Source organism: Eschscholzia californica, unplaced genomic scaffold (assembly GCF_041429995.1).
Source record: "Eschscholzia californica isolate CP2 unplaced genomic scaffold, dmEscCali1.0.p SCAF_2, whole genome shotgun sequence".
In the NCBI taxonomy this organism is placed as follows: domain Eukaryota; kingdom Viridiplantae; phylum Streptophyta; class Magnoliopsida; order Ranunculales; family Papaveraceae; genus Eschscholzia; species Eschscholzia californica.
This window is the reverse complement of record NW_028238309.1, coordinates 37,099,708-37,116,571: the sequence shown is the minus strand read 5'-3', so window position 1 is coordinate 37,116,571 and position 16,864 is coordinate 37,099,708. Positions and strand designations below refer to the sequence as shown.

The following is a 16,864-nucleotide window of genomic DNA, read 5'->3' as shown; positions in this document are numbered from 1 at the left end:
ATAATTAAAGCAAAAAATAAATAAATTAACAGATAAATACAATAATATTATAACAATTTTAATTGATGAAGAAGTTCAAATTTATGCACACAAACAAAACAATACAAACAAATCAACAATTTAGACAAAACAGATAATCAAGAAACATAAATACAAGGCATCAGATCAGAAGAAGAAATTAAAAAAAAAATATAAGTATTTGGGCAACAAAATACAAATTAACAACATACATGACCATGCATGATGATTAACTTAATCATCCATCCATCCATCAGCCAATCATTTCTTCTCAGGAGCTGGTGGTTCGGTCTTCACCGGTTCAGTAACAACCGGTGTCGATTCAACCTCCGGTTTCACTATCTCCTCCACCACAGCCACCGCCACTTCAACAACCGCTTCTGGTACTGATGGAGCAACAGATTCTTCAACCTTTTCTACTATTTCTGTTGTAGTTGTCTCCGATGGTTCAACCACGATTTCTTTATCTTTCTTTTCTACTACTGGTTCTTCAGTGACGGCGGCGGCGGTGGCATCAGTTTCAGCCGGAGGAGGAGCTGGTTCAGATTTCTTCCCCTTTAGGTCAAAAACCTTCTTGAGCTTTGGAAGAACCTTTGATTTCCAATAACCCATGATCTCAAATATATTAATTAATACCTGTAATCAAACAAATTAGAGATTAATTGAAGATGAGGTTGATGATGAAAATGAAAGAAACTTGGAAACAATTAAAAGTTATAAAGAAAAAAATAAACTTACAAAGAAATTGAAGAAGAGGTGATTGATTGTTTCTCTCTCTAGGGTTTGGGTTGGTTAGGAGTGAGAGATAGAAATGAAGTCGTTCTCAACTGAAATGTGTTTGCCAACTCTTTTGTCCACCTACAAAACTGTACAGGCTTTAGAATAGAAGAGCGTGGCTGGATGATATAGAACTTCTTCTTTACTAAATACCCTTAATTATCACTACTATTTACATTAAATACCACTCATGGCCCCACCTATTTATTCAACGTTTGACCTGTCATTACTTATCCCCCACTAATTAGAGTATAAACCGATTGTTCCATAGTTTAATTCAGTTTTGCCACCATACAATGGCAAACTCACTAACTTATCTTTTATATTTTGACAAATTCTATTTTGGCTCCTTATATCACTTCTTCGTCGAGGATCCCTGTAAAATTTCTTCGTCACTGTTAAATTCACCCTCCCGTCATGATTTCTTAGTCCCAAAGCGTAATGCTTTGTTAACTTTATAATTGTTAGGTCTTAATGTAGCGAGAGAAAACGAGATAATTAGAAAAGAAAGAGGGCTGGTGGCATCTCTGACCACAACAGCGAAAAAAAACTTTCTTTTCTCTCTTCTCAAACTATGATTTTTCTCTCTTTTATCTTTTGTTTCTACTAAATTACGATTTGGCTTTGGTAACAGAAGATGTGACATAAGAAAAGAACTTACGATGGGAGGAAAATATTTAAAGTGAGAAAAATATTATATGGTAATTTAATGGGGTTGATTTAGGGGGTAAATCATAAGTTGGACAAGATATGGGACCATTTTAAAAAGTTAATCACGAGTGAAGACCAAGATAGAAATAATTCTAAACCTCTTGGTCCCAAGAACAAGTTCTTTTTTGTTGTAAGGGAAATAGATTAAACAATAACAGAGTTATTACAGTACAAGTGTCGAATAAAATTGGGAGCAACCTCCCAATTACTGCTACTATTAGAGATCCTAGCCCATTTAGCAAGAGTGTCAACTATTACATTAGCGTCACGGGGAATATGCGAAAACACAACATCTTTAAATTCTCTAGCAATTTCTTGATTCTCGGAACGTGTGCTCTGGAGTGTCAATGGATGGGATTATTGGCGTCGATGAGGTGTCTGATGATCGATTGATAATCACTTTCTATAAGCAAAAATCCCACGTTGTGAGTAATCGCCCAATTAATACCTTCTACAATTGCTAGTATTTCACCTTCTTCTACATTTCTAGTATTAATGATGGAAGTGTGAGCATATAGAAATTCCGCATTATCGTTATGAAATAATATACTAATTCTTGTCGGGTCTTTGATATCAGTGAATGAGACGTCAGTATTAAGTTTGGTAAAGGGTTTCTGAGGTGGGTGCCATAGAGTAGGAGGTTTGGTTGGCCTAATTATGTCGGTAGAATAATTAATTATATTATTATTCCTGGAAGAAATTAATATTTGGTTGATTACCTGTTTGAGAGAGGGAGGTTCTCTCTGGAAGGAAAGAGAGCACCTCGTTTTCCAAATATGCCATAAGGTAATTGCATACAGAGTTCTTTGATGTTCACTAACCTTAAAGTTCATATCGTTCCAAGAGGAAATCCAGTTATAAACCGAGTCAATGTTAGAGGTAATAATATTAGAGTGAAACCAAATATTGCGAGCAAAGTAACAGTGAAGTAATGTGTGTTCTAAAGTTTCAAGGGATCCGCAGTAACTACATGTGGTAATATTGCCAATATACTTACCAATTAATTGACGGACGGGAAGACTATTAGTGCAACATTTCCAAAGAAAGAGACTGATACGGGGTATGGTAGGAATAGACCAAATGAACTTCCATGGAACGACAATTCTGTTGGAGTTAAGGTGACCATTGATGAGATGATTGTAACTAGACTTCACATCATACTTAGCCGAATTAGTGAGGGGCCAAATTAACTTATCTGGACCTTCAGAGATGAGGCGAAATGCTTCTGAACCCAGCGTAGAGGTTATAAGACTTTCATTTCAAGTGTTGTTATTAATAAATTGATTAACAGTCAAAAGGTCCGAGTTAGTATGGTTTAGAATAGGGGTCAGGAGGGAAGGAATCCAGTTATCAGTCCATATGTTGATTGAACGACCATTATGAACCTCCCAAACGAAAGAGGGGTTATATTTTGGAGTTTCTGGTCGACCATTAATAAGAACCACCATAGTGGAGGTGGAGATGCAGGCCATGATCATATTGATCCAGTGGTTGGAGAAACCGAGCTTACTCATAACAGCCGCTAGGAATGTCCACTCGACACAATCAAAAGCCTTGGACATATTGAGTTTAAGTGGGAAATAGCTATTGGAACCTTTAGTATGTCGATAAGAGTGAATGAGCTCCTGAGCTATGATTATGTAGTCTGATATTTGTCTGTTAGGCACAAAGGCGGATTGGAAGGGCGAGATAATGAGGTGAAGAAGGGGTTTGAGACGCTCAGCCAAAATTTTAGAGATGATCTTATAGGTGGTATTCAGCAGACTAATAAGGCGGAAGTCCGCAGGTGTCTGAAGGGTGTCGGTTTTAAGAATCAAGCAGATATGGGTATGATTAGTATGAGGAGGCAGAGTAGCGGAGGTGAAGAAGGATCAAACCATATTAGTAATATTGAGGGCCAGTATCCTAGTTGGAGTGGAAGAAAAAGGGGGATAGCCATCCGGTCTGGGGGAAGCTTCTGCTCTAAGGTTCTTAATGGCCTTGTCAATTTCTTCTTGAGAAGGGGTGGCTGTGAGGGTGTTATTTTGATCAGCCGTAATGATAAGGTTAAAAAGATTTATAAAAGTGTCCTCCATTTGCGGTTTAAGGGGGGTGACAATATTGATAAGATGATCAGAAAAGATTTTAGCAATCGCTGGATCCTCAGATATCCACTCTCCATGCGTGTTCTTTATAGAGTGAATTTTATTCTGTCTGTTTCGGAAAATGGTTGTAGAGTGGAAGTATTTGGTGTTTTTGTCACCTAGTTCAATAAAGTCATTCCTGGAGTTTTCTTTCCTGACACTTTCTTGTTGGTGATAGAGGATGTCTAACTCAGAGTTCAGATGATCGTACTGATACTAGTTCTTGGGGTTTTGAAGGAGTATTGGAAGTTTCCTTAATTTGGACTTCTATATTACCAAACACCTTCTTACTCCACTTACCCAGATTCCTGCCCAGATTATTAAGCTTGTACTGGATAGGAGGAAGCGGGGTTTGACTATTCAGAGTATGCGGGGTTTTAGCTATGAAATTATGGCAGTCAGGATGTGACATCCAGGTACGAAGGAATTTGAAGGGCTTCTTAATAGGATTATGTATAGGATTTGTAGATAACAAAATAGGAGAGTGGTCCGATCCCACACCTTCAAGATGATTAACCATAGAGTTAGGGAAGGTGGTAATCCAATCCGGGTTTGCTAAGGTTCTATCAAGTCTTTCCTGAATGAGATTACCATTAAATTTTCTATTGGTCTAAGTGAAAGGGTTACCCGAATAACCCAGGTCCGAGAGATTCATACTATTAATGATATTATGGATTCCGTGAGTGATCGAAGGAAGACCAGGAATGCCACCAGACTTTTCCGACAGGTGAAAGATGATGTTAAGGTCCCTAATGACTACCTAAGGTTGGTCTAAGCCTTGGGCCAACGAGTGTAACTTTTTCCAAGGTCTAAGCTTCTTATGCGTGTTATACGGGTGCCCATAAAAACTGGTAGCGTAGAATTCCAAGTTATTACTAGGGGAGCATTTAGTATGAATGATATTAGCATCGGAATAAATGATGTTGACATCTAAGATTTTATTCCAGTAAAGAGCAAGGCCTCCCGATTTGTTTATGAGGTCGACAGTGATAGAATCATAGTCCTTATGTAATCTAAGGAATTGGTGAAGTTTGTTCGAAACATTCTTTGTCTCGGCTAAGAAGACAATGTCGGGATGATGGATTTTAATCATATTATGCAAGTGCTTGTGAGTGATAAAATTACCACAACCTTGGACATTCCAAGAGAGAATGGAAATGTCGCGGTTATGCGTCATGGTTCTGTACCAGATACTCAGTACAAGCTAAAACAGTCCAACAAGGAAGAAACTAAAAACAGAGTACAAGATTAAAATTGAAGCAAGAACTAATATATGACCTAGAGGCTAAGAACAATAACATAGAACTGGAGCTATACCAAACCACAAAACAGACCCAAAAGGGATCAACAAACTGTTAACAACTCTTAACCAGAGCAACAACAAAAGTCTCAACTAAAGAAACAAACCAGCTAATAGCCCAAAAACAAACAAAACATAAAATATAAAAGAAAGTAAACAATTAGCTAATTACACCAGAAATAAACTATTGTTTCACATAGGGCGGTAGTCAACTTCATTACCTTCATATATCATAATAGGATTGAAGTACGAAGTCAGAGATTCATCAAGGTGAGGAAGGGGCGAAAGATTAGGAGTGAGTCCTGAGCTCCCTGTGACCGACGACCAAATAGATTTGGCAGGTTGACCTGTGAGTGTTTGTTCAGCAGCATGAAGCCAAGAAGAAGAAGCCTCCCCCACGATCAACTTGGAGCCTAAAATAGTCTCCTTATGCTTCTTAGATATGAATGGTGGATAATCATCCATCTTCTCTAATTTTACCTGAACTAGAGGTTGTCATTCCTTTCGTTTACCATTAGGATTTAAAATGAGATGGGGGGGGGGGGGGTTGTCTGCTTGTTTATATTGGGAGCAGGGTGTACAGACTGAACAATCACCAGATTGTTAATCGAAGAAGTCTCCATGGGATCAATAGGAGGGGCACGCAAGGTGAATGGATGATCCATAATGCGACAAAGAGCCTTAAGATACTTTCTGTAACTAAAATTAATGGGGTTACCTCCATCAATAAAAATAGGATTAATTGAAGCCAGCAGAGGGGTACGAACATCGTACATGAATTGGACAGTTATATTAGGGGTACGAGCCGATCCAAAAATTTTAAGGAAAATCTGAATAATCGAACCCATGCATGCAAATATCAGTTCCATATCTTCCCTATTTTGAATAGCTGGAGGGAGTTTGTACAAAGAGCACCAAAGGGGTGCGAAGAACAGATCAGAAAAGTCAAGGGGGAGCTGAAAATCAACCTTCTTCATAACCATTAACATACCTTTGATCATCCACGGTCTACCAAAATTGATAGCCTTATACATGAAAGAGTTAATAGGTTTCACCACAAAAGTATTTGAGCATTTCTGGGTAAGGAATCAGATCACAGTCCCTGAAGAATTTGCTCTTTTATAAAGTAAGGGCGGCAGATCCTAGCAAGAAACCATAACGAGAAATCCTGAAAATCTACGACTGCCGAGGCTTTTGGATAGGAGATGGTGAGTTGTCCATACTCTGAAAGGTTTAGGTAGACTGCCATTTTGCTAGCAAGAGAGGAGACTACTTCGTTGAAGACTTCTCTCGGCATGTAACTCAGAAGGGAAAGATGGGAGAGGGTAGAGAAGAAATACTCCTCAAAAGTTACAATAACTCGGATTAAATAAAGGTTAAGATTAGTATGAACCTACATGGAGAATAGGATCTACTACAGGTCTAATGATGAGGGAGAAGATCAACAGTGGATACTTAAGACAATGGGTGGGTGATTGCAGAAGTTCTATTGGTGGGAGATTTGTTCCTCTCCTCGGGAACTAGCAAGAGAATGACAGGAGAAGGGGCAAAGGATCTATAGAATGACATCTCTGACGCGTGCAAAGGTGAGAAAAGATGGCCGCCCAATTGAATCAGGCCATGCAAGAAGGAAGGGGAAGAGGATATATAACTAAACTTAAATTGGAAGAGTAAACGAAAGTAACTTACCTGATACTATTTGTAAGTATTGCTATTGTCTATGGGGGAGATGCTTATGCTAGGCGAGAACCTTTATGAGTTTGAGTCTCTCTAGTATTGATGCCTTGGGGAAAACACCGAGATTTGCTTAGATGGGTTTTCAGGTGGATATCAGTGTACGCCTATGATTTTCTTGTGGATTTAATAACTACAGTGAAAGGAAAATTGACTTTTAGGTGAGAAATTAGGGTTTGGAGTGAAAAGGTAGAAAGGAGTTGGAGAAGGAAGGAATCCTTCCTGCATGTTAGTCTCTCTCTCTCTCTCTCTCCTCAAAAAACCTCCTCCAGCCTTCTCCATTACCTAAGACCAGGTTAGTGATACCAGGGTGTTTATTTTAGGGAAGACCCAAATTTATTTTTTTAAAAAGTTAAAAGGATAAGTCATATTTTGTTTGGTCAAAAATCAAATATTGTACTTTATTTTGATAAAAATCTAAAATTTATGTTTTGTTTAGTTAAAACTCAATACCTTTTTTAACTTTTGTCAACCCGTTGCAAACCTGTTACAAATTACAAAAATACATAGGGAGCCGAAGACTAAAAAAATTAGGTCATCAAAACAAACATTTATAGGAGTTTTGACAAAATTTCCTTTCGAATAAATCAGACTCACAATATTTAGTTTTAAACACTAAAAAGAAAAATAAACACCATCCCGCAGTGGAAGTTACACATTTTAATATGTTTATAATGGATAAATACTTCAATTTTATCACCATCCCAAAATTTTAATCATTTTGAATTTCGTACTGTTAGAATTGTAACAAGTAAGCATAAAATAAACGGAAATTTGTCAAAACTCTCTAAAAAATTTGGACTTTGGTTAAAAAGGATCAGTCAATTTTTTTTGGTCTTCAGCTCCCTGAGTACATTTTTAATTTGCAACACTTTGCTACAGCTTTGCAACGTCTTGCGACAACTTTACAATTGGTTTGCAATAGTTATGGAGCGCATTGCAACACCTTACAATATATTTGCAACCCCTTGCAACACCTTTGCAAATAATATTGGATTTTAACCAAACAAAATACAAATATTTGGGTTTTTAACAAAAGAAATACAAAAATTGAGTTTTTAACAAAAAAATTTAACTTGTCTTTTTAACTAAAAAAAAAATTAAATTTGGATCTTCGGTCCAATTTATTGTATAGTATTTAGTTGTGCCTTAGGGATCAAATTATTTTCAAATAGGATCCTATGAGAAATTGCATATAGATAAAAGAGGAAGGGTTAATTCTGTTTTAGCCTCCTAAAGATGACCAGCTCACCAAAATGGCCCCCTAAAGATGACCAGCTTCCAAATTGGCCCCCTAACCTCTATTGTTGTCAACTTTTTCATCCACATTAGTGACTTAACAATGTAAACCTCACCTTTACCCTTTTGCTTTTCTTAGTTTCTCCCACCCATTAATTTTTGTTCTCTATTTTATTAATTTATTCTCGCTCTTCATCATTTTGTACAACTACTTTCATTTTCATCACCATCATTCCAATATTTCTCTCTCTAATTAATTTTTTCTTCATTCTCCAACATTTTCAAAAAAAATTACCTCCATCATGATCTTCAAAATTTCCTATTGAGAGTTTGCTAGAAGATATTCAATTAAAAAAAAATATTTTTGAGGAAAAAATTCAAGATTTCTCTTATTTGATTATCTTATAGTTTTTCTATCAATTAGGAAATCATCTTGAAATTTCTTCTCTCAAGACAGTAAGAATTAACTTTTCACTTTCTAAAATCCCTCCCTTAAATTTCAACACAAAAAAATTTCCTCCCTTAAAACATTAAGTTTCCCCAAAAATGACTCAATATGTCATAAAAGTTCAAATTCTAAACCAACTCAAAACCCTCTCTCAATACAAATTTATTCCATTTTGGGTTAATTCAAAACCCTCTCTCAAGAGAAGAAATTTCAAGATGATTTTTCCTAATAAAGAGAAAACTAAAGAATGGAGAAAAGCTTAGAGAAGATAAGAGGAAGAAGAGAAATGTGAGTTTTTTCTCAAAACTAATATTTTTTTTTCAATAAAACATCTTCTAGTGAAAATAGTAGTACAAGTTGATGAAGATGATGAAGGGAAAAAATAAATTAATAAGAGAGAGAAAAGAAATTTAGTGGGTGGGAGAAACTAAAAAAACAAAAGAGCAAAGCTGGTATTTACATTATGAAGTCACTAATATGGATGGAAAAATTGACGGCAATAGAGTTTAGGGGGTCAATTTGGAAGTTGATCATTTTTAGAGGGCCATTGTAGTGAGCTGGTCATCTTTAGAGGGTTAAAATGGAATTAATCCAAAGAAGAACTAATGTACAAGAACTTTCTCTTAAGAGATGCTCCTTTTCCAAATAGGGTAGACAAATCAATAGTGGAATAATCAAGTGATTAGATGAGATAAACAGAGTCCATGGTAGATAAAATGAGCATCAAATTAGGGTTAATTTCATTTTGGACCTACTTTTTGATCGACGGAAAAGTTTGAACCACAAATATGTTGAACTCAAAATTTTAGCCCCCCAAGTGTGCTTTCATTCACTTAATTTTAACACTTCATTCTTTGTTAATTTCTTTTTCTACCCTTTGTTCTTTAATTTTTTTTACAAATTCCTTTGTTTCTCTTTTTTCTTTACTATCTCTGTCGCAATGTGTAAAAAGGACTAATCAGGGTCTGTTCACATTAAGCTAAAAAGTTGTGAGTGGAGTCTGGCACAAAATGATCTTCGCTTTTTTAAACTTCTTCTGGTGGAGTATCTGAAGAGATGCTTTGGCTTTCTTTGGTCGTGAACTTGCTCTAGACTCGAGACTTCTATCTTAGTTGTCTATAGCTATGGCTAAAAAACCTAGCCTTGATTTCGCTAACCGGGCCGATGTTTGGCCTGTTTGCACAATTAGGTGGTCAAAATTTTGAATGGGCAAACATATGAGTCAAACTTTTAGGTGGTATAAATGGGGAGCAAAATTGGAGTAAGCCCTTGTTAAGTGGGAGAACCAAATTAAGGTTGAGACCTTGTAAAACAAAGACAAAAAGACAGGTATACAATAGGAAGACAGGTTGGATCACAAACTCATCAATACAACACAACAACAACAACAACCACAACGTATATGTGTATGTGTAGGGTAAGAACATGGGGTCCCAATGAGTCCTGGATGAATGTGTAATATAGGTGGAAACAGGACAAAATCTTTCTTGGGGAAGAAAGGAAGGAGGGTACATTTTTTTCAATATTTGAACTGTCCAAATTGAATCAATGATTGATCATAGAGGTAACCCTAGGTTTTTCTATCTAACCAACTTTCTCACGTGGCCTAGCTGGTGTTTTTGGAACTAAGCCGTCAAGGTCAAGGCTCCTATTATTATTATCATACATACACTAACACATACCTGGATTTATTATTCAAATGCAATTTTGATTGATTGCTTCATTGTGGAACATGGAATTTCATTCTAATTTTAACACTAAAAGGTAGTAGAAAATATCAAATGAAGATCACTTACAAGTTGTCCGTTTTGGTTTTATTATAAGATCACATGTTAAATTATAGCTCAAATAAATAAATCTATTCGCTTGTGATAAAATTTCCTATACCAATCTCGAAGTAGATTTGCAAATTGTCTTACATACTTGAATGAAGCAAAAAAAATATTTACATATGTAAGAGTGATCAACTCTCTAAGCATTTCGTCGAACACCTTGAGGATGGAGAAGGCCAGCCTAACTGATTTACCGGCCGTACTGTTATACGCACCCCTGTGCTTAAAGCGAAGCGCCCAAGTTATCGATAGGAGGCAGCCAGGAGGGTCTGCGAATAGTGTTATGCTGATTAGTTTTTAACTGTTAGTTAGTATTAGTTAAGTGGTAGTTAAGATCGATTATCTCTCTCTCTCTCTAAACCTCTTCTATATAAAGAGATCACTGTAATTGAAACATTCAATTAAGTTGAGAAGTAATCTAATATTGTTCTTCAAGAAACTTATTCTTTCATGGTATCAGAGCCATAAAGAAACCCTAGAAATCGATTTTCAAGAAAGATTGAAATCAAGAAACAACAAAGGAAGCTGATCTTCTGTCATCAAGGAATCAGAGATACAGTCTTCTTCTTCAACCATTAAAGAAATCAAACTTCAACCATTGAAAGATGAATCCAAATCAAAACCAGGTAACCTATAATCCGAATCTTACAAATTTAATATCGGCTAGATTAGATGGAACAAACTTTCTGGTTTGGAAAGATCAGGTAGAGAATGCCCTGATTGGAAACGACCTAATGTGCTACATTGATGGCACCATGAGTGAACCCTCTCAGCTAATTGTAGAGGAAGGAAGAGAGGTAGTAAATCCAGCCTATCTTCAATGGAGGAAAGTAGATAGTTTCGTTAAGTCTTGCATAAAAGCAACCATCACCCATTCAATTGCTTCTGACATTTTAGGTTTAAAAACCTCAAGAGAAATTTGGTGTTATTTGGAAATGGTTTTTCTTCAAGAATTTGAAGCCCAAAAATCTTCTCTAAGAAATAAACTCCAAAATTTAAAGAAAGGGTCTTCTTCTATTGCTGAGTTCTTAAGCAAGATTAAAAATTTGGCTGACTCTCTTGTAGCAGTTAATGATAAAGTGAGTGATTCTGAGTTAACTAGGATAGCTCTTCAAGGCCTAGGGAGAGAATACTCTCAATTTGTTGTTACTATTCAGAATAGAGATGGTGTTTTTAGTTTTGGAGAATTAAGAAGCAGGTTAATTCACCATGAACAATGGTTGAAGGAGCAAGAAACACATGAGGACCCAAGTGAATTATATCTTGTTAAGAAATTTCAAAACAGAAGTAGCACTAGATCATCACCTATGAGGTTTACAAACCAGACCCAAAGTTTTGAAAATGGTCAAAAACCATCCTTTAGGTCGAATATGAGGGCTCCTTCTCAGCCAAGAAGTGCTTTTTTTGATTTCACTACAGTCCCTTGTGGAATATGTTACAAGTGGGGACATACTGCTAGACAATGTAGGTTAAGATTCAAAGATTTCTCCTCTGAGAATTCAAGATCAGCAACCAGAAACTTTGCTAATCTTCATCTTCAAGAGATTGATGAAGAAGAAGAAGAAGAGGAAGATAGCTCAAATCTACAAGAAGAAGAAGAGGAACAAGCCCATTTTGTGGCTGAACAAGAGATTGAGTACTTGAAAGATGAGAAGAGTTATTTGACCTTGAGTACAAAAGATAAAAATTGGATAGCTGATACAGGAGCAACCAGCCACATGACACATACTCAAGAGAATTTGCAATCTATTACTCCTTATCAAGGTACTAATGGTGTTATGATTGGGGATGGCAAGTGTTTAAACATAGTCAGCACAGGCCAAGCAAACTTAGCTACTGGTCCAAACACTTTCCATCTTAAGAAAGTACTTCATGTTCCACAAATACAGAAGAATCTCTTATCCATCTCAAAGTTCACTAAAGAGAACTTCTGTAGTGTGGAATTCCTTCCTTGGGGATTTCAAATTAGAGACCTATGGTCTAAAGATATCTTAGGAGAAGGACCAATGGTGAATAATCTCTATAGCATTGATTTTCAAATGGATCCTTATGTTTCACCAAAGGAAGAAAATGAAATAGCTTGTTTAGCAAGAGGGACAGCTGAGACTTGGCATAACAGATTGGGACATGCTTCTCAAGAGCTAATTATGCTCTTAGAGAGAGAAAATAAAATCAAGATTACATCCAAAAATTTTAAGGATGTGTGCTCATCCTGTCAATTAGGGAAGAGCCAGAGACTTCCTTTTCACACATCTAGTAGCTCATCATCAGCTCCTCTTCAACTAATACACTGTGACATTTGGGGACCAGCCCCAGTCACTACAAAGACAGGAGTGAGGTACTACATTCTCTTCCTTGATGACTACAGTCGTTTCTTTTGGATATATCCTATGAAGGTTAGGTCAGAAAGCTTAAAGTGCTTTGAGCATTTTCAAACACAAAATGAAAGGCTCTTTTCACTTCCAATAAAGTATTTTCAAAGTGATGGAGCACCAGAACTTAGCAAAGGAGAGTTCCATGCTCATCTCACTAAGTGTGGAATTGTCTTCAGAAGCTCCTGTCCATACACCCCTGAACAAAATGGTAGGGCTGAAAGAAAAAATAGACAAATTACCTCTGTGGGTAACACATTACTGTTTCAAGCCTCCATGCCCAAAGAATTTTGGTTTCATGCCTATGCAGCTGCCACTTATATCATAAACAGAACCCCAAGTAAGCTTCTCTCCTATAAAACTCCTTATGAACTACTTTTTGATAAGATACCTGCTTATGACATGATCAAAGTATTTGGATCACTTTGCTATCCATACTTAGGAAATATTAAGAGTGATAAGTTGAGTCCCAAATCATCTAAGTGTGTATTCATAGGGTATAGCCCTACACATAAGGGATATAAATGTCTTGACATTGAGACAGGAAAGGAATATGTCTCAAGACATGTTATTTTTGATGAATTCACATTTCCTTATGCTACAATGAAGAAGTCACTTAAGTCAGACAACACTACCACCTCTACTTATCAAATTTTTGAGCTTCCTTCACTTCCCTCTAATATACATATAACAAGTCCATCTTATCATTCTACATACTCCCTAGATGATCAAGTATTTCCATCCTCTCCTTCTACTTCAGAATCTCATGATCCTTCTCTTCATTCTTCACACAATCCTATCCTATCTAATTCTACTCAAGAAGAAGTTCTTAGTGAAATCAATCCTAACCCTATCGAATCTAACTCTCATCCTATGCAGACAAGGCTTAAAAGTGGCATTACTAAACCCAAATCCATCCCAGATCATGTGGCTCATTTTTCTGTTCCTCATGCTCTTGCTCCTGTTCATAAGGGTCCACTCCATTCTATTCCAGAACCTAAAGGTTATAAAAGTGCTATTAAAGATTCAAATTGGAAGCAAGCAATGGAAGATGAATTTCAGGCTTTATTGAGAAATAACACTTGGTCTCTCATACCCAAAGCTTCAAACATGAATATACTTGGTTGTAAGTGGGTCTTTAAGGTTAAATACAACTCCAATGGGTCTGTTGAAAGGTACAAGGCAAGGCTTGTAGCTCAAGGCTACTCCCAACAAGAAGGAATCGACTATGAGGAGACCTTTAGCCCAGTGGTGAAGATTCAAACCATTAGGGTAATATTAACTTTGGCAATTTCTCATCATTGGCCAATTCAACAGCTTGATGTGTCAAATGCCTTCCTCCATGGGCATCTTTCTGAAACTGTTTACATGAAACAGCCACCAGGTTTTATTAATCCTCAATCTCCAACCCATGTGTGTCATCTTCATAAGGCCCTGTATGGCCTGAAACAAGCTCCAAGAGCTTGGTTCACAAGGTTCTCCACTTATCTTCAAAATTGGGGCTTTACCAGGAGTACTTCTGATACTTCAATGTTTGTGTTCATCTCTTCTGGCCAAATGATGATTCTTCTTCTCTATGTGGATGATATCATCCTTACTGGTACTTCCACTTCACTTTTGGACCAGTTATTTGCTGCTTTAGCTGGTGAATTTGCTATGAAGAGACTTGGCAACATAAATTATTTTTTGGGTATTGAAGTTCAGAGAACTCCATCCTCTTTGCTACTTACTCAAACTAAGTACACTCTTGAGTTATTAGACAAGTCTGGTCTTTCTGATTCCAAGCCTAGCCTGGTTCCTATTTCATCAGGAAAGAGACTCTCTAAAGTTGATGGTGATCTTATAGATAATCCTGTTTTCTACAGAAGTATAGTTGGTGGGTTACAATATGCCACCATGACCAGACCTGATTTGACCTTTAGTGTCAATTATTTGTCTCAATTCATGCATGAACCCAGGACTGCTCACTTGATTCTCCTTAAGAAGGTGTTGAGATACTTGAAAGGAACTATTGGAGCAGGAATTTTACTTAATTCAGGAGATGTGTCTATTCTACAAGGCTTTTCTGATTCTGACTGGGCAGGATGTCCAGATACTAGGAGGTCCACAAGTGGCTATTGTGTGTTCTTGGGTTCGTCCTTGGTGTCTTGGTCTTCTAAGAAGCAAGCCACTGTGTCTAGGTCCTCAACTGAGGCAGAATATCGTGCTCTTTCACTTGCAACTTCAGAGTTATTATGGTTATCCTACTTGTTAGAAGAGCTTGGAGTTTCGATTGCTACTCCTCTTAGTCTGTCATGTGATAATATGGGTGCCAAGTTTTTGGCTTCTAATCCGGTCTTCCATGCTAGGACTAAACATATCGAGATAGACTACCATTTTATCCGAGACTTGGTGATGAATTCTTCTTTGAGTATTAAGTTCGTCTCGTCTGAAGAGAATCTGGCTGATATATTTACCAAGGGACTTGTCTTCTCACAGTTTGACTTCATACGAAGCAAACTCATGATGCTTACTTCTTCGGATCATGAGTTTGAGGGGGGCTGTAAGAGTGATCAACTCTCTAAGCATTTCGTCGAACACCTTGAGGATGGAGAAGGCCAGCCTAACTGATTTACCGGCCGTACTGTTATACGCACCCCTGTGCTTAAAGCGAAGCGCCCAAGTTATCGATAGGAGGCAGCCAGGAGGGTCTGCGAATAGTGTTATGCTGATTAGTTTTTAACTGTTAGTTAGTATTAGTTAAGTGGTAGTTAAGATCGATTATCTCTCTCTCTCTCTAAACCTCTTCTATATAAAGAGATCACTGTAATTGAAACATTCAATTAAGTTGAGAAGTAATCTAATATTGTTCTTCAAGAAACTTATTCTTTCAACATATAAATATTTTCTATGCTAATTTATGATGGTTTATTTACGGGTTCTTTCGTGATACAAATATGTGTTTGTTTCATCGTTTTCGTCAGGATGAGAATCATATAGGAAAAATAGACACCAGTAGTTAGAATTTTCAACTACGGGTGACCTAGTTTTGCTTAGGGATCTTAATCAAGAAAAGATGAGGATGTTTGTCTCTTGGCGATTACTCAACCAAACTAAATACACTTAAAGACTCTTAGATCTTATGTTCTTGAATCTCCATGAGCATCTGACGGCAGGAAAGAATAGATATGTAGTATTCCAAACTCAATTATTTTGTATTGATGACGTAGTGAAACGTTTTAGAAGAGAACTCTTTTATGGTTGGGGAAAAACGACTTTTTTTTTAAAGAAAAAAATGGTGTAACTTGGAAGAGTCATAATCCAGTTTATCTAATTAATCTGTTTATCAAATTAAGGATCTGCTTAATTAGTCTTACAATTAATCTAATCTAATCTAATTAATTTTAAGTCATATATATTTTTTTTAAATATGGAAAAGATACATCAATTTGGAAAGTGACAATAAGCTTTCATCTCTCCCTTATCCAGGATATTGTTGCATAAATCCCACAAGTCTCCATCATACCACAAGAGCAATCCAAAAGTGCAGGTCACGGTACTATTGCTTGAGGCTCAAGAACTTTAAGACATATTGTCGTAGAATGGTCAAAAATATATCTATTTGACATGGTGTTACGTTACATACGAGGAGAGATCCTTAACACGATCTTACTTTCAAAATCTCTTCAACTTCATAACTCATAAGTGTCTCATCGGTTGGTCCGTTTTACTTTAATATAACGAGAGTATAACCCATACATGTCGGACATATAGGGAGATATTTTTGCGTAATTTTATGTAAAGATAAATTTGGAAAGTATAACCTTAATCCTTGGACAGAAGTTTGAAAAGTGTAATCACAGTCATTACAGTCATTCAAGAGAAGAACATATTTGAAAAAAATACCCTACTCTCTTGTTATGTAGATTGTTATTGAGAATTCATGATATGGCAAGTGCAATCAAGAGGTAGCCTTAATAGGTGTTGATACAAAAATGGCTCATTTTGTATTATTTGCTTGTATTTCTTATTGAGAGATATCACTATCATAGTCAAAATACCACCACTTCAACTAAAAATCATTAAAACTTTTGGTTTTGTACTCTGTAAACGTCATCAAAGGCTTTCAACCAAAACAGAATTGGAGTTTTATAAGCAATTGACACGACAAACTGAGGTGTGAGCTCCCACCTGAAATTTGAGAAAGAGTGACTTGTCTGCAGTGGATTTTCTTTCTGCTCAGACATTGTTTTTCTTTTCGCTTTAATTCTTTTTAAATTATCAACTCGATCTAAAAATAAGTACGAAGATAGATATGAATGGAAGACGAA

At 36.6% G+C, this 16,864-nt stretch overlaps 1 protein-coding gene across 1 annotated transcript; it reads right to left on the bottom strand.

Moving 5' to 3' along the window:
• Nucleotides 1-37: 37 nt before the first annotated feature.
• MAP18 (microtubule-associated protein 18) lies at nt 38-916 on the bottom strand. Its single transcript, XM_086658901.1, has 2 exons — nt 757-916; nt 38-654 (listed from the first exon to the last, which is right to left on the bottom strand). The coding sequence occupies exon 2, from the start codon at nt 628-630 to the stop codon at nt 280-282; it is 351 nt and encodes a 116-aa protein (XP_086515027.1). The 5' UTR covers nt 631-654; nt 757-916; the 3' UTR covers nt 38-279.
• Nucleotides 917-16,864: the final 15,948 nt, after the last annotated feature.